The sequence below is a fragment of the Moschus berezovskii genome, chromosome 16 (assembly GCF_049115385.1).
Source record: "Moschus berezovskii isolate FMDL1 chromosome 16, NW_MosBer_1.0, whole genome shotgun sequence".
Taxonomy (NCBI): domain Eukaryota; kingdom Metazoa; phylum Chordata; class Mammalia; order Artiodactyla; family Moschidae; genus Moschus; species Moschus berezovskii.
Genome location: NC_142475.1, coordinates 30206733 through 30229393, shown reverse-complemented (window position 1 = coordinate 30229393; position 22661 = coordinate 30206733). Strand labels below are relative to the sequence as shown.

Sequence of the window (22661 nt, the reverse complement as noted above, 5' to 3'; positions counted from 1 at the left end):
AACTGAATTGCTTTGTTGTACACATGAAACTAACACAATATTTTCAATCAACTATGCTCCAATATAAAATAAATTTTAAAAAAGAATTTCTGCTAGTGTCACCGTTAATGACAAGAAGAGCATAAATACAAATTTCATTATTGTATTGTCAGACTTTCTCATGCTGCATTGAACAGCTACTCAGATTTAGTATTCTGTACCTTTTTATAGAGAAAACTGCAGCTTTATTAAGTATATATAACTTATTTTTTAAGACTTATTATGATGGAAATACTGTGTGACTTGGACAGAGTGGAAAAGGGATTATGACTCTAATTTTGTTAATATGAGATATTCTTATAGTAATGAAATGAGAATAAGAAAGAAGAGGAAGTAAAACAAAAAAATATCTGAGTAATGAGAAAATTTTTAGGTTAAACAAGATAAATAACCAAAGTGAGGCAGGAGATTTGGAGTAGGAAAAAGGAAAAGATCTATCAACTGATTGATAAACCAAATGTAGAAATATGAGAGAAGACTTAGCAGTGCCATAGACTAAATTAGCATTCTCTTTATAAAAGGTTCTTTGTAGAGATATTAACAACTATTAAGTATATTTCTCCATAACCAACTTGTCAGGAAATTCTTTTGATTCCAATTTCAAAGGTATTCTAAATATATCCAGTACTCTCTATTTCAGTTAAAATCTTCCTAGTTTTCAAATCACTATCATGTCTCCCTCTAACCATCAATACAACTATAAATGTTCCTTCTACTACCACTGTATCTATGATGTATTTACCACACAGCAGTCAAAATGATCTTTTAAAAACATAGATCAAATCACATCACTTCTCTGTTGGAAATCCTCCAACAACTTCCCTCTTGCACATAGAATAATAAATTACATTATAAAAGTAATCATTTTAGAACCTGTTCTGTTTCTCTCTCATTGAGCTAACTTTGGATCATACTTCCCACCTCTCAATTGGATCCAGCCATTCAAACTAGCCTCGTTTTCTGTTTCTGAAACATTTTTTCCTACTTGAGACTCTTTCTGTCAAATATCTATAAGAGTAAGTGTCTCATACGGAGAAGGCAATGGCAAGCCGTTCCAGTACTCTTGCCTAGAAAATCGCATGGAGAGAGGAGCCTGGTAGGCTGCAGTCCATGGGGTCGCGAAGAGTCGGACACGACTGAGTGACTTCACTTTCACTTTTCACTTTCACACATTGGAGAAGGAAATGGCAACCCACTCCAGTGTTCTTGCCTGGAGAATCCCAGGGACGGCGGAGCCTGGTCGGCTGCCGTCTATGGGGTCGCACAGAGTCGGACACGACTGAAGCGACTTAGCAGCAGCAGCAGCAAGTGTCTCATAATAGATGTTAAATTAAATAGAAACTTTGTAGTCATTTTCTGACACCTCTGAACAGTTCTCATTATATCATTCTATCATTTCTACATAATACTTGTTGTCTGATACTATTTTGTTTGTTTCTTCATTTGTTTACTATCTTTGTGCTGATCCTTGGCCTTATTACTCTCAAATCTATTTCTAGACATTTCCTTCATGCCCTAGAGTTAGCGAATGAACCTCACAGGCTCAGTTTTCTAGGCATATTGCTGACAGGTACTAGCAGGTAACTGAAAGGTAAATCACAATCTGGAATCAACATTGCCAGCAGAAATATCAATAATCTCAGATAGGCAGAGGACACTACCCTAATGGCAGAAAACAAAGAGGAACTAAAGAGCCTCTTGATGATGCTGGAAGGAGAGTGAAAAAGCTGCTTTAAAACTCAACATTCAGGAAACTAAGATCATGGTATCATGGTCAGTAGATGGGGAAACAATGGAAACTGTGAGATTTTATTTTGGGAGCTCCAAAATCACTGCAGATAGTGATTGCAGCCATGAAATTAAAAGACGCTTACTCCTTGGAAGAAAGACTGAAAAACTGAGTGAGCATACTAAAAAGCAGAGACATTACTTTGCCAACAAAAGTCTGTCTCGTCAAAGCTGCAGTTTTTCCAGTAGTCATGTATGGATGTAAGAGTTGGAACATAAAGAAATTGAGTACTGAAACATAGATCCTTTCAAACTGTGGTGTTGAGGAAGACTCTTGAGAGTCCCTTGGACTTCAAGGAGATCAAACCGGTTAATCCTAAAGGAAATCAACTCTGAATATTCATTGGAATGACTGATGCTGAAGCTCCAATACTTTGGCCACCTGATATGAAGAGCTGATTCATTAGAAAAGACTCTGATGCTGGGAAAGATTGAAGGCAAGAGGAGAAATGGATGACAGAGAATGAGATGGTTAACCGGCATCAATGATTCAGTGGACATGAGTTTGAGCAAGCTCTGGTAGGTGGTGAAAAACAGGGAAGCCTGGCATGCTGTAGTCCATGGGGTTGCAAAGAATTGGACACAACTGAGCAACTGAACAGCAACAATGTAAAGAAAAACAGGTCATTTACTCTTTGAGGGTTATAGGGAGGTGTACCAAAAAAGCTGCCCAAAGGAGGTAACATATTCAGTATGATATGAAAAAATAAGTTTTCCAGATAGACAAGAACGGTAAGCGAAAATATCAGAATGAGAGTAGAGCATGTGCATATGCACAGAGTTCTAAACCATACAGCGTATTCAAGGACCTTTCGTATTGCTGAATGTAAAGTACAAAGTGGGTTGGTTGATAAAGATTACAAAGGATATTGATGAACCTAGAACCTATTAGAGTGAAGTGAGTCACAAAGAGAAAGACAAATAGTACGGTATTCTATGGTATTCTAACACATATATACGGAATCTAGAAAAATGTACTGAAGAGTTTATTTACAGGGCAAAAATGGAGAAACAGACATAGAGAATAGACTTATGAACATGGGGAGAGGGGAGGAGAGGGTGAGATGTATGGAAAGAGTAACATGGAAACTTACATTACCTTATGTAAAATAGATAGCTAATGGGAATTTGCTGTGGGGCTCAGAAAACTCAAACAGGGGCTCTGTATCAACCTAGAGGGGTGGGATGGGAAGGGAGATGGGAGGGAGTTTCAAAAGGGATTCATGTTGAGGTTTGACAGAAAACAGCAAAATTCTGTAAAGCAGTTATCCTTCAATAAAAAATAATTTAAAAAAAGATTAGAAAGAAGATTTCTAAGAGGCAATGGGGTACATTAGCAGTTGATGCGATAACACCATGATTTACACCTTTCTCCACAAATGCTGAGTAACTTTAAAGCAAAAAAAAAAAAGTGGAAAAATAAAAGGCAAAATGGTTTATCCAAAGTTAACTTCTAAACTCCTTTATATAAGCTATTACAAGTAAGGAAATACCCAAAGATAATTTTACAGATAAATCTGCATTTTTCTCAAGTAATGAGAAGTCTAGAAATACCTTCAGCATATATTTGTCTTCTCAATAATGCCATTGAGGACCAAACCTCTATGTTTCTAAGTCCTTTTTCTGTATCATTCTTAGTATGTTAGTTTTGAGTATTGTGCTGATTGTCTTGTGATGGCAAGATGGCTGCTATTACTCTTGCTCTGGTATCAATCCTTCTTTTGAAGAAGAAAGAAGGAAAATTGGCAAAGATTTTTCTCTTTTTGAGTTCTTGTATTTTTGTCGAGCATGAGAAGTCTTGACCAGCCATTTCATTGGCCAAAAATGGTTGTCCTACACACCTTGGTGATGGACAGGGAGGCCTGGCGTGCTATGATTCATGGGGTTGCAAAGAGCTGGACATGACTGAGCGACTGAACTGAACTAAACTGAACTGAACACACCTTTGATGGAGATGGAAATGGCAACACACTCCAGTGTTCTTGCCTGGAGAATCCCATGGACAGAGGAGCCTGGCTCGCTATAGACCACAGGGTCTCAAGAGTCGGACAAAACTTAGTGACTAAACCACCAGCACCACCACACAGCTCTGAAACAGCCAGTAGTTTAGCAAAATGAAATCAGTATAACTGATTTAAATTAAGCATGAGACTTCCTGGAGGGGTCATGGAAATCAAGAAAATCTACCTATATCCTAAATAAGGTATGGTTCTGTTTGAGGGGTAAGGAATAATTGTTGAAAGGGAACAGATAAAATCTGCCAGATATACAGGATATAGAAACGCTTTCTATAACTTAATCTCAATTTTGTTCTCTAATCTCATATATCATCAATCCTTTATCCCTCATCTCACTCCCACCTCAACTTTCCACTTATACACACACACACACACACACACACACACACACATACACAGACTGTAGCCATAGTTGTTTCTTGTTCTCAGACTTTTGTGGTTCCCAAAATCTATCATGACTGTAACCCCTGGGAGTTTTCTATTGTGCATTCCTTACCTAGAAATAGCTTTCTTATTTATTGTTTGGGTATACCTGCTCAGTATTCAGTATTAAGTTAAGGTTTCAACCCCCAAACAAGCCTTTATTATGTGCCTCTCTTTCTTCTTTCACAGCAGTCTCCACCCTTATGTAACCTTTTATTTTTCCTATTTGTATCCCCTATATGTCAATGAACTCTGAGAGAAGAGTCTCATATCTTCTCTCATTATTGTGTTCTCTGCATCTCTTTGTCAGTACCTAACATATCCCAAAGAGTGCAATAACCATAGTCAGCAAGTTTTCTATTTTGTTGGCTCTGCAAAGTATTTGAAAAAAAAATTCCTTTTAAAATATAAATGGCTTTAAGCAAGCATATACTCACCAATTCATGATCAAGCTTTCAGCCTTGATTATCTGTAAGACATTTGAGGTTGTAAGGCCTACATAAGCAATGAATGTATATTGAATAATTTAATTAATGAAAATTCTTTGCAAGTGTAGATGTTTCTGTCTTGGATTACTAAATAGATAGTAATAGAATGTACTAAGATTGGAATTTTAGGAAGACAAATGGATCTCAGGAAAGGCAAGTTCAATTTGGAACACTGATTTTGTGATCTTGCTTTGAGACACTCAGACACTAAGGTCATTACAGAAAGAGATCCAAATTTGTTAACACTGTCTAGTTACATTGAAAGCCTCAATAAAGTTAAAAGACTGAAAAAAAGACAGAGGGTGATTGCAAAGAAGAGAGCATTTAAATGAGAAATTAGTATCAAAATGAGAAATTAATATCAAATCTACTTTAAAAACCAAACACTTTTGGAAATTAAATGTCTACTTTTAAATGATGGGTGTATCTAAGAAGCCATAAAAGGAAAATTAGAAAATATATATGACAGAATAAAAATGGAAAGATAATTTATCAAAAATTGTTACATGAAGCTAAAGCTGCTCAATGCAATTAAATAAATGTGGAATCTTGAATAATCTACGAAAACAAATAATGGGCACAAGCATAAAATTTTGTGAAATTTGAACAAAATCTGTACTTTAGTTAATTAATACTGTGTCACATGTTAATTTCTTATTTTTTAAGCCTTTGTCTAGTGTGGTAAAAACTTTGTATGCATATAGATAAATAATATGTATAATATATATATATACACACACTAGAAACTGAATTTTTGCCTATCTAAAAAAGTATGACATTTTGATTCCACTTGTTTGAATAAGTATGAATAGAATACTAGATTTCTAACTTACATTCACTCAAAACTTTGTTCCATTAGTCCCATTTGTTCCATTGTTCCATTTCTTCTGGCATGTAGTTTCCCTGCTTAAAAAAAAAAAAGCATATTATCTTAGTGATTTTTGAGGTCATTTTAATGATAGTTATTTTCTACATGTTTAGTAATTTGTTGTTTTTTTTTTTTTTCTTTGTAGAAATGGTTTGAAGATGTTTTAATTTTTAGGTCATCTTTCATGTTTGGATAGTTTCTACTAGTATAGTGATAATTTTGAAAAAAAAAAATGCACCTGCTTTAGTGATAAATTTTTGCCTCTGTCAGGAAGTTGTCTAGATATTTAAGTAAACCAGAAATCAATAACTGAAAAAAAATTTAGTTACAGATTCAGTTTATGTCGTTCTCTTAAGATCCCCTGCTTCTTATTTCGTAAATCTTCTTTGACTCAGACACCATCATTTGTTCTTCCTTATCTCTTTAGTTGTTCATATTTTTCTATTTGTATGAAATTATATTAGCTATTTGATTAAAACAGGAAACATTTATTTTGAAAACTTTCATATTTTTTTTCTGACAGCTTTGAGATTTTAATGTGTTTTTGCAGTAATAAGTGTAATTTTTTAAGAATATGGTAGTGTTTACACATAAGCTAGGTCAACGATTGTTTTTCAAACTATGCTCTTGTATATCACATGCTTTATGATTTTATATTTTCAGATTAAAAATGTATTCAATCATTTATTTCAAAATGTTCTATCAGATTATGTAACCTACTAAACTGGAATGTTTTATTCAACCTGGCAGAACAGACGTCTCTTCATTAGTGACAAAGAAAATGCAGTGAAAATTACAGAGTTTGTATTCTTTTACTGCTTGCTTTGACATATTTTTTAATGAAACTCTTTAATTTCAACTCAAATGTTAAAGCAGTTCATAAAATAAAAATGTGTTTGTTAAAGGTACCCATTTTCTGGATATTATTGCCCTTGGATTCTGCTAAAGAGACTGATCATTTTAACTTCTGCTTTCTCTGTGTTGTTTTTTACTTTTATATTTTTGTTTTAGAGTATGTTAAACTATAACTATGATCCTGGATGAAGGTACTTGCAGTTGCCCAAAGAAGAGTCTTTTTTTCCAAAAGTGGGGAAGAAATTAATGGCTTTCATAACTCTTTCTGTGATTGAGAAATATAATTGAGTGTCCCAAATGTGTTTGCCATTGTATACTTTATAAATAATATTTTATATCATTATAATGACAGATAAGGAAGCTGAGCTTAGAGAGATTGCTATTTTCTCAAAGCCATAAAGCTGGAAAAAGCAAGAGTTAGGATTTGAAAGATCTGCAGTTTAAACTGTTAATGCCAACTCTTAACTACCTCCCCCAGTGTGTTAATTGGAGAAAAAAAAAATGGAATTGTTAATCTTTGGTGAGGGGTAATGTAGAAACTTCAGAGACCATCACTGCCAGTCTTTGGTATAGGTATAGTAGCAAAGCACTTAAGTGTTTATTATAACAAATTGTCTGTCTTTATAGTTTTCTATAATCAAAAGAAACAAGCTAAAACACTTGTTACTTAAGATGCAATATATTGGTTTTAGTAAGAACAGCCTGGTTAAACTAGAATATTATAGTCATCTGTGACAAATACAGTGCCCTTGATGGAATCTTTAATTTAGTTTATTAATTTAGTTTATTAAGTCCTGGGGGCCAGACTTCTGTGAGCCAGATATTGTACTAAGGTCTCTTTTTTAATGTTTTACCATCATTAATTTCTAACCGTTACACTGCAGATGGTGACTGCAGCCATGAAATTAAAAGAAGCTTGCTCCTTGGAAGAAAAGTTATGAGCAACCTAGACAACTTATTAAAAAGCAGGGACATCATTTTGCAAACAAAGTCCATCTAGTCAAAGCTACGGTTTTTCCAGTAGTCATGTATGGATGTGAAAGTTGAGTTATAAAGAAAACTGAGCGCCTAAAAATTGATGCTTTTGAAATGTGGGGTTGGAAAAGACTCTTGAGAGTCCCTTGGACTGCAAGGAGATCCAAACAGTCCATTCTAAAGGAAATCAGTCCTGAATATTCATTGGAAGGACTGATGCTGAAAATGACACTCCAATGATTTGGTCACCTGATGCAAAGAACTGACTTATTTGAGAATACCCTGATGCTGGAAAAGATTGAAGGCGGGAGAAGGGGACAACAGTTGGATGGCATCACCGACTCAATGGACATGTGTTTGAGTAAACTCTGGGAGTTTGTGATGGACAGGGAGGCCTGGCGTGCTGCAGTTCATGGGATCACAAAGAGTCAAACATGACTGAGCGACTGAACTGAACTGAACTTCCCTAGTATAGATCACACCATATCATCTCCCTGAGAACCATGATTACTCCAACAGGCTGTTATCAAATTCTTACTTCTGCCTTTTTCTTCTTAACATTTATTCTTCAACCAGCAGATGATTTGGTCACTTTAAAACATTAAATGTCATAATGCCATTCCTTTGGACGACTCCTCCATTCTCCCAGAGTAAAAGTTACAACTCTTACTATGGTGTACTGATTTATAAATGATCTGCCCTCAGTCTTTTTTTTTTCTTCCTTAAATTATTTTCATACCCCTGTCCTCTTAATTTGTGTACTCTAATCACATTATATTCTTTTTTGATCACATTACATTCTTTTTTGTCCCTGGAATACAATAAATGTGTCATGTAAAAGAGTTGAGTACATAACTGCTATTTCCTTCTCCAGAATTATAAGCAATTTAAGTAGCCATGACAGAGAATATTAACCAAGAATGCAGGCAAATTAGGTTGCTTCAGTTGTGTCCGACTCTTTGAGACCCTATGCCAGGCTCCTCTGTCCATGGGGTTCTCCAGGCAAGAATACTGGAGTGGGTTGCATGCCCTCCTCTAGGGGATCCTCCCAGCCCAGGGTTCTAACTCACATCTCTTATGTCTCCTGCATTGGCAGGCGAGTTCTGTACCACTAGCACCATCTGGGAAGCCCTACCCAGGGATAGTTTTGTCCAATTATAGGGATACAGTATCTCTGGACTTGGGCATTTTGGACAAATCTGCATTAAAATGTACATTAAAGATAAACACTTCACTTTATATAAACTATGTATATATATACACACATATATATACACACATATATCATATACATATATACATGCACATATATTTTTGCATATATATATTTACAAATATGTTTAAATATATTTTATATATTATTAAAATATATATTTACAAATTTTACATATATATTTATGTATATATACATATATTTACACACATATATATACACATATATATGTACATACATATATATACATATATATACATACATGCTGCTGCTGCTGCTGCTAAGTCACTTCAGTCGTGTCCGACTCTGTGTGACCCCATAGACGGCAGCCTACCAGGCTCCCCTGTCCCTGGGATTCTCCAGGCAAGAACACTGGAGTGGGTTGCCATTTCCTTCTCCAATGTGTGAAAGTGAAAAGTGAAAGTGAAGTCGCTCAGTCGTGTCCGACTCATAGCGATCCCATGGACTTGCAGCCTACCAGGCTCCTCCATCCATGGGATTTTCTAGGCAAGAGTACTGGAGTGGCTTGCCATTGCCTTCTCCGATATACATACATACAGGGTATATATTTATATATGTGTGTATTTATATATATATACACATATACAGCCAGTACACCAGGTTTAGCCTGCAAGATGGACACAGTTGCCAACCCTTGACCTAAACTACTTGAGTTATGGTTCAACTGGCCTACCTTTCTCTGATTACTCTTACTTTTAAACTGCTCTCCACACTGTTCCATAGATCTCTTTTAGCAACACAAATGTGATCATGAAATCCCCCTGCATGATAAGCTCAGGAAGTTGAACAGGAGCTGTTCAGGCACTGCCTGGGTGAGAGGGTACAGATAATGTTCTCCAGGCACAGAGGGCAGGGAGAATAGTGCAGACAGAAAACAGCATGGCATGTGCAAAAACTGTCAGCTGCTACAGGTGCTGGTGACATGTGGCACTGTGTTAGAGATGAGGTGGAGAAGCTGCCAGTGACTTATAGCTGGAAGGAATTTAAGCCATTTTAAGAAACTTGAATTTGTTATTTTTTCCCACTGGTAAGTTGCTGTTTAAGGATTTTAGGGGGAAAACGCATGGTCAGTTTATTTCAGAAAAAAACATATACACACATCCATGGACGGACAAATACGTGTCCAAGTAAACACCTATGTAAATATCTGCTAAAGAAGTACTATCATGTGGTATGAACACAAGCATTGGAATTCAAGTTTAGAAGTCTACTCTTTGCTTCACATTTACCACCTACTTAAGATGGGAAATTTAGTCGATTTAGCTTTGGCTTCTACAATGAATAAGAAGATAATTAAACTTGGTGAGAGCTTTCTACAGTAGAAAGCTATTGGAAAAGCTACAGTAGAAAGATATTGGAGTTCCTACCAGTATCAGCATGTTATTGATTTATAGTACATTCATATTTATGATTTTTATTATATATTTGTACAAGTCATATTTTCATATTTTGGCTCCCCCAAAGAATATTTTTTGTCACTGTGGGACATTTTTCACCTACTCGATATTGTCAGTAGAACTGGAACCTAATTGTTATGTTATATGCTTCTAATACTGTTTTTTTAATCCTTTGCTCTATTCTAGCCTTGGATCAACTGTGCAATTCTCTTGTGATGAAGATTATGTCCTACAGGGTGCTAAAAGTATCACCTGCCAACGGATAGCTGAAGTTTTTGCTGCTTGGAGTGATCACAGGCCTGTATGTAAAGGTAAGGAAGAATCTTTAAAATAAAAATCCTTTCTTAACACATTTTAATAGTTTGAGTTCATTCCACTGAGTATAAATTTCAATGGAAACTTTGAATTGTAATGCAGGAAACATTTAGCTCATGTATTTGGCAATATTATTGAAAATATGTAATAGGCAAACCACTGTGTCAGATTCCTAAGCAGTTTGCAGTCTAATAAACATATGGTAAAAAATTAGAACATTAAAATATGTAATACAAGCAATAATAACTCTTTTTGCCTTTTTAAACATTATAACTCACCCTGTATAGGCATTAATGTAGATATGGAATTTTAAACAATAATCGCACCTCCATTTGTATGCTTTGCCATTTTAATTGCTTAAATGTACAGTAGTCATGATGTCAGTGGCAGCGGAGGTGGAACACTTGTTCTATAATTAGTTAATGTAAACTGAGACAAATCAATGAGTTCTCTGGCTTTTCATATTACCAGTAACTGCAGATAAGATTTACTTACAATGCCTTTCTAAGAATTATTTTCATAAAAATTAAATGAAGCCCTTTTATTCTAAACTTTATTTAGCTATATTTGAAAGTGAACACCTGATTCTGGCTTACTGGTGCTCTTGTTGCTTGTTTGTTGCTGTTGTAAATTTTAATAATGGCATCTCTGCATATTTCAGTGTCTTAGTACTCAAAGTTCCGTTAGCACTTCCTCTCCCTGAGGGAACATTTTCACTCAGTTGCCCCACCCTCTAGAGTCCTCTCAGACAGATTCTGGTGAATAGAGAAAAGATAGATTTGAGAGCTATTGTAAGAGGCAAAAGACAAAGTATTTGACAGCTAGCTGGATATGGACGGAGAAAGCGATAAGAAAGAGTTAAAGATGATGAGACTATGAGACTAAAGTCTATAAGACTAAAAAAAAATATGTCATGCTCTTAGTAAGTATAAAAAAACTGAAAAGTGAAATTATATAGGCAATTGCATCATAGACTTAATTTTTTAGGCACTTACTATGCATCAGGCACTGTGCTAACCACTGCATATACTCTGACTTATTTAAATCCTCTAAACAAACCAATGGAGTAAGCATTATTATCTCCATTTTAGAAATGAGTGTTGTGAGACACAGAGATATCTAGTCACTCTCCCAAGCTCAAATGTTTGGAAAATGACAAAGTCTTTAAGAATGATGTCATAGTTTGTGGAGAGAAGTCCAATTTCAGATCACTAAAGAGGGAATAGAAAATAGTAAAATGGAAGCAAATAGCTATATTCTACTCCCTTGGCAATGATAACCCAAATTAGAAGAAGAGAGAGCCTAGATTTTTCTTGGGTTCAAGTAATTTTATTTGTTTATTCCTTACCTTTCTCATTATCAAAAGCTTACAAAATTCCATATAGTGAAATAACATTAAAAATATTATTTCAGAGATAATAAAATAGTATTTAATAATTATTATTGAATAATAATGTGAAACAGAGATAATGAGAAAATAAGATAAAATATAATCCTAAGGGAAGTCACATGATCCTAAACAAAAGCTTATTTGTACAACTTGGTAAAAAAACATTAAAAAATTATTGAAATATAGTTGATTTACAGTGCTGTGTTAGTTTAAGGTATACAGTAAAGTGATTCAGATATACATATAAATATTTATTATTTTTTACATTGTCTTTCATTATACAATGTTACAAGATATTGAGTATAATCCCTGTTCTATACAGTAGGTCACTGCTGGTTATCTATTTTATATACAGTAGTATATATATTTTGGAGAAGGAAATGGCAACCCACTCCAGTATTCTTGCCTGGAAACTCCCATGGACAGAGGAGCCTGGTAGGCTGCAGTCCATGGGGTCGCTAAGGGTCAGACACGACTGAGCAACTTCACTTTCACTTTTCACTCTCATCCACTGGAGAAGGAAATCCACTCCAGTGCTCCTGCCTGGAGAATCCCAGGGACCGGGAGCTTGGTGGGCTACCGTCTATGGGTTCGCACAGAGTCGGACACGATTGAAATAACTTAGCAGCAGCAGCAGTATATATATTTTAATCCCTACTCCTAATTTATCTTTCTCCCCAGACCCATTTTGGTAACTATATTTGTTTGCTTTCTGTCTGTGAGTCTATTGCTGTTTTATAAATCAGTTAATCTGTATCCGTTTTTTAGTGTTTGTTTTTGTCTGAATTACTTAACTTAGTATGATGATCTCTAGGTTCATCTATGTTGCTGCAAATGACACTATTTCATTCTTTTTTATGGCTGAGCAATATTCCACTGTATTTATATACCACATTTCTTTATCCTTTCATCTGTAAATAGACACTTAGGTTGCTTCCATGTCTTGACTATTGTAAATAGTCCTGTTATGAACTTTGGAATGCATGTTCAAATTCTGTTTTTCTCCAGATAGATACCCAGAACTAGGATTTTAGGATCATATGGCAACTCTATTTTTATACCTTTGAAGGAAGCACCCTATTGTTCTCCATAGTGACTGTAGCAATTTACATTCTCACCAACAGTGTAGTGGGGTTTCTTTTCTCCACACTCTCCCCAGCATTTATTATTTATAGACTTTTTGATGGTGGCTGTTCTGACTGGTATGAGGTAATACATTATTGAAGTTTTGACTTGAATTTCTCTAATAATTAGTGATGTTGGGCATTTTTCATGTGCCTGCTGGCACATACATTTTTCATCTGTATGTCTTCTTTGGTGAAATGTCTTTTTAGATCTTCTGCCCATGTTTTGGTTGTATTGTTTGTCTTTTTGATATTGACCTATATGAACTGTTTGCATATTTTGGATATTAATCTGTTGCTGATTGAATTGTTTACAGATATTTTCTCCCATGTATAGGTTGTCTTTTTGTTTTGTTATTCTTTCCTTTGTTGTGCAAAAGCTTTTAAGTTTTAAGAAAAAAAATTAAGAATGGTTTACATGTTAAATATGACAACTGCTAAAGAAATATAAAAAAATGTAAAGTTTACATGAAAACCATTGTCTATGAAATATGATGATGACACCACAAATCAAACTTATTCCTGGCTTTGAGATATGAAATATCTTTCTTTGTTTTTTATAAAGTGGACACTGAGTAAATAAATATTGTGGTAATTACTCTCACCAGTGTCCCAACAATGAAAGAACAATAAGCTGTTTAAAGTTGATTTCTTATGATATTCTCCACTCAAGATATAGTTATAAGGGACAAAAGCAAAAACTGAGGCTTCAAGGTAGTGGTTTTACATAAATTATATGTGTACATTTCTTTTATGGAAAGAAAGAGTGGGAAAGCAGAGGACAGATTAAAGAAAAAGATTAATGCAGGAACAGAGTCTCACATAGAAACAGATTATAGTCAGATCATGGAAATTAAGGTTTACCTAGAGTGAGATTGATACTATAAACCATCTTGAATATTTATTATGATGGTAAATTGCTCAAAGGCAAAACTAGTATTATATTATTTTGTTATTTTTTATAAACCCTGTAGTAGAAAGAACAGTTCTGTATTGGCTTAAATCTCAAGAAATGTTTGTTGAATATTAATCTATGCATATTTTATTTGGTTCTAAGATACATGATTGATACATTTATATGTATGTAAATATACACACACAAACATCTGTGTGTATATATATAGAGAGAGAGAGAAAGAGAGAGAGATACATATATATTTTCACTCAATAGTCATCAGTCATTAGTTGGAAGGTATAATATTTGTATGTTCAAAATTCATTTATTATTATTATTTCATCTTAATATTACATTTCCTACAGATATTAATCATTTATACACAACTTTATTTACTCATTGCATGCAGGACACATGTGTGTATGGTTTATTGAAAAAAAAATTTGCTGGTAGAAGTTCCTGGCTGTAGTGTTGAAACAGTAATGGAGGAAACATGCTGAAATAGTAACTGAAGTTTTAAAATGACTATTCACTGTGAGTCTGAATGAAGAATAGTTTTCAAGTCTCATGGGTGCTTGGACAGAATAAATATGCTTTAGATAGCAGCATAAATAGCAGTATCAGTGCGCTGCACCTTTGAGAAGCCATTAATGTAGCTGCTGTCTATGTATTGCATGGTTGAGCAATCAAGAAATTGTGATATTTTAAAGGGACTTAAATTCACACAAACAGCAAATTATGAATCAAAAGAAAAAGGACAATTCAGAAATTAATATTAATAGATTTCATACAACCTCAGACAATAATTTTTATTCCCTAAATGGAATATGTATATGAGATATTTGACAATTTACTGTTATGGAAATAATTTTCCTTTGTTGGAAATGCAATAGATAACCAAAAGCTAGAACTTATGCAAATAAGATTTATGTGGTGAATGGAACATATATAGAAAATTTATTTTAGACTTTCATGTTGTTCAAAGAAATAGCATTTGAGAATTGGCAATGTTACCTAGGAAACATTTAACAGAGTTAATCTTGATAGATGGGTAAAATTTTTTTGACTAATTTTCAGTCAGTCTTTATTTGGCTTGCTCCAAATAATGATTTTTTTTTTTTTTTTTTCTGTTAAGGCACAGTGGTGTGGGCCATTCTTGAGAGTAATGGAAGAGGTGATTAAGACCAGATTACAAAAGAAAGCCAAAGGTGGGGGAGGGGAAATATTTTGAAAAGTAGAGTAAAATCCAAGGAGTCACCTTTTAATTTCTTTATTCAATCAATCATCCAGTTATTTGTTTATTCACTTATTAACATAGTGATTAATCTATTTTGTATTCCACAAGCATTAATGAATATAGGTATGTAGGTATATAGAATGCAGGTATGTTATATTAAACAGTATATGAGATACAAGGCATGTAAATTTTTTTTATTATTTTGTATTGATTTGCAAGGTATAAACACAAAACTAATACATAGTAGACTGTTTTGTGTACAAGAGAGGTAAAATCCTCTGCAAAATTCTGATGAGAGGGAGATTATTTCCATGTGGAGATAGTTAGGCAATGAAAACGGAAATACCATAAGGGCAGAATGTGTGATTATTTTCTATTTCAACATATAGTCTCACCCCCCTGATCTCTAAGAAGAGAGGGGCTGAAGATTAAATCAGTCTGGTATAGCCAGTGATTTAATTAATCATGTATATGTAATGAAGCCTCCATAAAACCACAAAAGGATAGGGTTCAGAGAACTTCTAAGTTGGTGAACACTTGGAGATTTGAGGAAAGTAATATACCTGGAGATGATATGAATGTTTCAAACGCCATTCCCACGCCTTACCTTGTGCATTTATTTTGTCTAGCCATTCCTGAGTTACTTCTTTTCATAATAAATTAGTAATCTAGTAAGTAAAATATTTCTCTGAATCCCGTGAGCTGCTCTAGCAAATTAATCAAACCCCAAAATAAGATGATCTTGGGAATCTTTGACTTATAGTCAGTCAATTAGAAGTATAGGTAACAAACATGGTCTGGTGATTGGTATCTGAAGTCCAAGAAGAAGGTTGTGGGACTCTCCAGTTTGTAGCTGATTGGTAGTAGTGTAGGTAACAACGTGGCTTGAGAATGGCATCTGAAGTGGAGGGGTGGTAGGGAGTTGGGGGCAGTCTTGTAGATTGAATATTAACCTGCAAAATTTGATACTATCTCCAAGATAGTGTCAGAATTGTGTTGACTTGTAATGCATCTGGCTGGTGTCTCCATGCCTGTTGTTGTGGGGAAGCTCCACCCACAAGACCCACTGGAATGGGGTCTGTGAATCTAATTTATTTAATCACTGCTTATCTGAAGTATCTCTGAAAGTACCGTTAACCCTCCACTACCACTGTCACCATTCCATAATTCCACTACTACATCTGTCTCATACCTTTTAATTTCGACTACAATTTATCATACATATTGCTGGCATTCTAATCCCTTCCAAAACTTACTTTTGTTACACGTGCAGAATGTTCAAAGGCCACATGTTATTTCTTAACTTCATACTGTAAACCAGTGAAATGAAATAATCAAGAATATGAATTCAGGTATCACACTATGCCAGTTTAAATCCCTGACCTTCTACTTAAGTAATCTGCCTTCTTTATAATTACCAGATTTATTGTCTGTAAAAGGAGTATTATAGTATATCAGTGTCTACTTCATAGGGAGTTGAGAATTTGTATGAGCATAAAATGAGGTAAACTATATGAAAGTATTTAGTGCATGGGCTGAATTAAATGCAAGCCTCAAATGATAGAGGTACTGATAGTTGTCCCCTTTATGGATCACAGCCTTGTCGTGGCAAAAGGGCCTGCATAACTCAGTGAAGTCATGCAGGGCCATCCACGATGGACAGGTCATAATGAAGAGTTCTGACAAAATTTGGTCCAGTGGAGGATGAAATGGCAACGCACTTCAGTACCCTTGTCTGAGGAACCCCATGAACAAGATGAAAAGGCAAAAGATATAACACTGGAAGATGAGCCCCCTGTCCCAGGTCAGAAGATGTCCACTATGCTACTGATGAAGGATGGAGGGCAGTTACTAATAGCTCTAGAATGAATGAAGTGGGTGCGCCAAAGCAGAAATGGCACTCAGTTTTGGATGTGTCTGATGCCGTGAAGAACAATATTGTATAGAAACCTAGAATGTTAGATCCATGAGTCAAGGTAAATTGGACGTGGTCAAGCAGATAACAAGATTAAATATCGACATCTTGTTGCTGCTGCTGCTAAGTCACTTCAGTCGTGTCTGACTCTGTGTGACCCCATAGACGGCAGCCCATCAGGCTCCCCCGTCCCTGGGATTCTCCAGGCAAGAACACTGGAGTGGGTTGCCATTTCCTTCTCCAATGTGTGAAAGTGAAAAGGGAAAGTGAAGTCGCTCAGTCATGTCTGATTCGTAGCGACCCCATGGACTGCAGCCTACCAGGCTCCTCCGTCCATGGGATTTTCTAGGCAAGAGTACTGGAGTGGCTTGCCATTGCCTTCTCCAATCGACATCTTAGGAATCAGTAAACTAAAATGGACAGGAATAGGTAAATTTAATTCAGATGACCATTTATCTACTACTGTGGGAAAGAATTGTTTAGAAGAAATGGAGTAGCCCTGCTGCTGCTACTGCTGCTGCTGTCACTTCAGTCGTGTTCAACTCTGTGTGACCCCATAGACGGAAGCCCACCAGGCTCCCCCGTCCCTGGGATTCTCCAGGCAAGAACACTGGAGTGGGTTGCCATTTCCTTCTCCAATGTGTGAAAGTGAAAAGTGAAAGTGAAGTTGCTTAGTCATGTCTGACCCTTAGCGACCCCACGGACTGCAGCCTACCAGGGGAGTAGCCTTAATAGTCAGCAAAAGAATCTGAAAAGCAATACTTGGGTGTAACCTCAAAAACAACAGATTGATCCATTTGTTTCCAAGGAAAATCATTCAGCATCACAGTAATCCATGTCTATGCCCCAACCACTGATGCCAATGAAGCTGAAGTTGAATGGTTCTGTGAAGACCTACAATATCCTAAAGAATACAAAAAAAAAAAAAAAAAAAGTCCTCTTCTTCAAAAGGGATTAGAATGCAAAAGTTCCCGACCCAGGATTTGAACCCATGTCTCTTGCTGGAAAATCCCATGGATGGAGGAGCCTGGTGGGCTGCAGTCCATGGGGTCGCTAGGGGTCGGACACGACTGAGCGACTTCACTTTCACTTTTCACTTTCACACATTGGAGAAGGAAATGGCAACCCACTCCAGTGTTCTTGCCTGGAGAATCCCAGGGACGGGGGAGCCTGGTGGGCTTCCGTCTATGGGGTCACACAGAGTCGGACACGACTGAAGTGACTTAGCAGCAGTAGCAGCTCTTGCATCTTCTTCACTGACAGGCAGATTCTTTACTAATGGCACCACCAGAAAAGCCCCTGAAAAGTCAAGAGATACCTAGAATAATAGGTTTTGGCCTTGGAGTACAAAGCAGGGCAAAGGCTAACAGAGTTTTGTCAAGAGAACATGCTTGTCATAGCAAATGCAATTTTCCAAAAACACAAGAGATGACTCTACACATGGACATCACCAGGTAGTAAATACTGAAATCATATTGTTTATGGTCTATGCAGTTGAAGATGGAGTTCTATAGAGTCAGCAAAAACAAAACCTGAAGCTGACTGTGACTCAGATTATGAGCTCCTTACTATAAAATTCAGTCTTAAATTGAAGAAAGTAGGGAAAACCACTAGACCATTCAGGTATAACTTAAATCAATTCTCTTATAATTATGCAGTGGAGGTTCTGAATAGATTCAAGGGATTAAATCTGGTGGAGAGAGGCCTGAAGAACTATGCACAGGTTTTTAGCAATGTATAGGAGGCAGTGCGGAGAAGGCAATGGCACCCCACTCCAGTATTCTTTCCTGGAAAATCCCATGGATGGAGGAGCCTGGTAGACTATAGTCCATGGGGTTGCTAAGAGTAGGACATGCCTGAGAGACTTCACTTTCACTTTTCACTTTCATGCATTGGAGAAGGAAATGACAACCCACTCTGGTGTTCTTGCCTGGAGAATCCCAGGAACTGGGGAGCCTGGTGGGCTGCCATCTATGGGGTCGTACAGAATCAGACATGACTAAAGTGACTTAACAGCAGCAGCAGCAGGAGGTAGTGACCAAAACTATCCCAGAGAAAAAGAAAAGCAAGAAGAAAAACTGGTTGTCTGAGAAGGCTTTACAAATAGCTGAGGAAAGGAGACAAGCAAAAGGCAAAGGAGAAAAGAAAAGATATACCCAACTGAATGCAGAGTTCCAGAGAATAGCAAGAAGAAATGAGAAGGGCTTCTTAAATGAATAATACAAAGAAATAGAGGAAAGCAAAAGAATGGGAAAGACTAGAGATCTCTTCAATAAAACTGGAAATACCAAGGGAACATTTCATGCAAGTTTGGTCGTGATAAAGGACGGAAACATTAATGACTAAACAGAAGCAGAAGAGATTAAGAAGAGGTGAAAAGAATACACAAGAGAACTATATAAAATAGGTCTTAGTGATCTGGATAACCACAATGGTGTGGTCGCTTCCCTAGAGCCAGACATCCTGGAGTATGAAGGGAAGTGGGCCTTGGGAAACATTATTACCAACAAAGCTAGTGTAGGTGATGGAATTCCAGCTGAACTACTTAAAATCCTAAAAATGATGCTAATAATTGGAAGGACTGATGCTGAAGCTGGAACTCCAATACTTTGGCCACCTCATGTGATGAATTGACTCACTGGAAAAGACTCTGATGCTGGGAGGGATTGGGGGCAGGAGGAGAAGGGGACAACAGAGAATGAGATGGCTGGATGACATCACTGACTCGATGGACATGAGTTTGAGTGAACTCTGGGAGTTGGTGATGGACCGGGAGGCCTGGTATTCTGTGATTCATGGGGTCGCAAAGAGTCGGACACGACTGAGCGACTGAACTGAACTGAAAGAGCTGCACTCAATATGTCAGCAAATTTGGGAAACTCAACAGTGGCCACAGGACTGGAAAAGGTCAATTTCCTTTCCAGTCCCAAGAGAGACAATGCCAAAGAATGTTCTAACTACCATACATTTACACTCATTTCATGTGCTAGGAAGATTATGTTTAAAATCCTTCAAGATAGGCTTTATCAGTACGTGAAATAAGAATATCCAGATGTACTTGCTGGGTTTCAGTGAAGTAGAGGAACCAGCGATTAAACTGCCAACATTTATTCTATAATAGAGATGGCAAGAAGATTCCAGAAGACAAGCATCTACTATCTGCTTCATTGATTACCCTGAATACTTTAACTGTGTGGATCACAACAAACTGAGGAATATTCTCAAAGCTATGGGAGTACCAGACACCTTACCTGCCTCATGAGAAATCTGTGCAGGTCAAGAAGCAACAATTAGAACCAGACATGAACAATGGACTGGTTCAAAATTAGGAAAGGAGCACGACAAGGCTGTTATACTCTCATTCTTTATTAAGTTCTGTGCAGAGTACATCAGCCAAGATGCTGGGCTGGAGGAATGACGAGCTGAAATCAAGTTTACCAAGAGAAATATCAGCAACCTCAAATACACAGATGATACCACTCTAATGGCAGAAAGTGAAGACGAACTGAAGACCTGCTTGATGAGGGTGAAAGAGGAGAGTGAAAATCTAGCTTGAAACTCAATATTAAAAAAACGAAGATTATGGCATCTGGTCCCATCACTTCATGGCAAGTAGATGGGGAAAAGTGGAAATTGTGACAAACTTTATTTTCTTGAGCTCCCAGATACCTGTGGATGGTGCCTGCAGCCATGAAATTAATAGACATTTGCTTCTTGGAAGAAAAGCTATGACAGACCTAGACAGTATATTAACAAGCAGAGACCTCACCTTGCCAACAAAGGTCCGTATAAGTCAAAGCTATGGTTTCTCCAGTAGTCATGTACAGATATGAGTTTGGACCATAAAGAAGGCTAAGTGCCAAAGAATTGATGCTTTTGAACTGTCGCATTGAAGACTCTTTGAGAATCCCTTGGACAGCAAGGAGATCAAGCCAGTCCATCCTAAAGGAAATCAACCATAAGTATTCGTTGGAAGGTCTGATGCTGAAACCCTAATATTTTGGCTACCTGATGGGAAGAGAAGACTCATTGGAAAAGACCCTGATGCTGGGAAAGATTGAAGGCAAAAAGAGGAGGGGATGGTGCAGGATCAGATGATTAGATAGCATCACTGACTCAATGGACATGAATTTGAACAGACTCTGAGAGATAGTGGAGGACAACAGAGAAGCCTGGCAACTACAGTCCAAGGGGTTACAGAGTTGGCTGTAAAGAATCTGCCTGCAATGCAGGAGACCCAGGTTTGATTCCTGTGTTGGGAAGATCCCCTGGGAGTGGAAACCCATTCAAGTATTTTTCTCTGGGGAATCCCATGGGCAGAGGAGCCTGGCAGGTTATAGTTCATGGGGTCTCAAGACTTGGACATGACTTAATGACTAAAACCACCAAACCAACTGTTTCTTTAATGCTTACCAAAAGTATTTACCTGACTCTCAATAATGAACAGATTCACAGCTCTAATTTTTGTATACGTCTGACTTCCTAGATGAAAGCCTACCTATTAACTATATCTGCCCAGTTTTCAATCTTATTCATCTTTCATCTCCTGAAAAAATCCTTTTCTGTTTCGTTTATCCATTATCCCCACCTCTTTAACAGTATTTCACATTTACTGTCTTTACCACACAATTTAATATTTAAAAATATTCTTTTTAGTAGTGGTTTCTGATCATTTCATTGACAGTGGTTTCTGATCATTTCATTCAACCAAAAACCACTTCAGAAAGAACAAAATGATCAACACTTCTAAAGTGCTCGAATTTTCAATATATCTATATTATCTGTTGTGAAAAGTTTCTGATGTTGTCTATTTATATGCTGCATTTATTAAATAGAAGAATCATAATGAAGAATCATAATCAACTATTTCCATCATACACAAAATAAAAATTAGTATACAGTTTATATGATAGATAATTGCTGGCCAAAACTCGGAGCTATGACCCTCATTAATCAATATTTATTAAGGTGTGATTCTTATAGTTTTCACAATTCTTTCACATATATTACAAGTTCCTACTCATATTATTTTTCTTCACAATATTTAGCATCGTGACTATTATGCCCATATTTTGTACACGTGATAGTTGCTAAATGAACATTTTGAATAAATATTGTGGGAAGATTTAATTACTTATAATAAACAATTTTAAAAGATAGTAGTGTGCTGATTGTAACAAGAGAAGTTTGCCCTGGTAGAAGACTTCCTGTTATGCAAAGGCAATTAGAAAATTTTGCCCAAGAGCAAACCAGAAAGAGCCTGCTGAAATTTATCAACCAGAAACATATATAGCAGGTGTTTTTCTTTGGTTGTTTTTGATGCCTTCTTAGTTTCATGGAATGATGTTACAGATGAGATGATGCATAACAAGGATGATATTAGCAATTAATAGAGTGACATATAGTGAAAAAGATAGACAGAAGGTCTAACTATGGATATTTATAGTGCATTCATTTGTCTTGATGGCCACCTTTTCTATAAACAGTACTTTGAAATTTATTATATAATTTTGATAAGCAGATAAATTTTGCTGAGCTCTAACAGTGAGCATATTTGAATGGTAAAATGGTATTTCATGTTACTTGATGGAGATGGATAGTGAGACATTTATGTGTTATTTAAAATTTAAAACTACTTAAACAATTAGAAAGTTTGCATTTCTGTGGTGCTCTACTAACAACTGTCAGAAATTCATTTCA

At 36.3% G+C, this 22661-nt stretch overlaps 1 protein-coding gene across 4 annotated transcripts in view; it reads left to right on the top strand.

Annotated features, from left to right (window-relative positions):
* Nucleotides 1–22661, top strand: part of CSMD3 (CUB and Sushi multiple domains 3) — a 1369436-nt gene that overhangs the window by 563242 nt on the left and 783533 nt on the right. For all 4 annotated transcript variants that reach the window (XM_088844606.1, XM_088844605.1, XM_088844604.1 and 1 more), the window contains one exon: nucleotides 10272–10396. In XM_088844606.1, the coding sequence (XP_088700732.1) occupies nucleotides 10272–10396 (125 nt within the window). The remainder of the gene's footprint in view (nucleotides 1–10271; nucleotides 10397–22661) is intronic.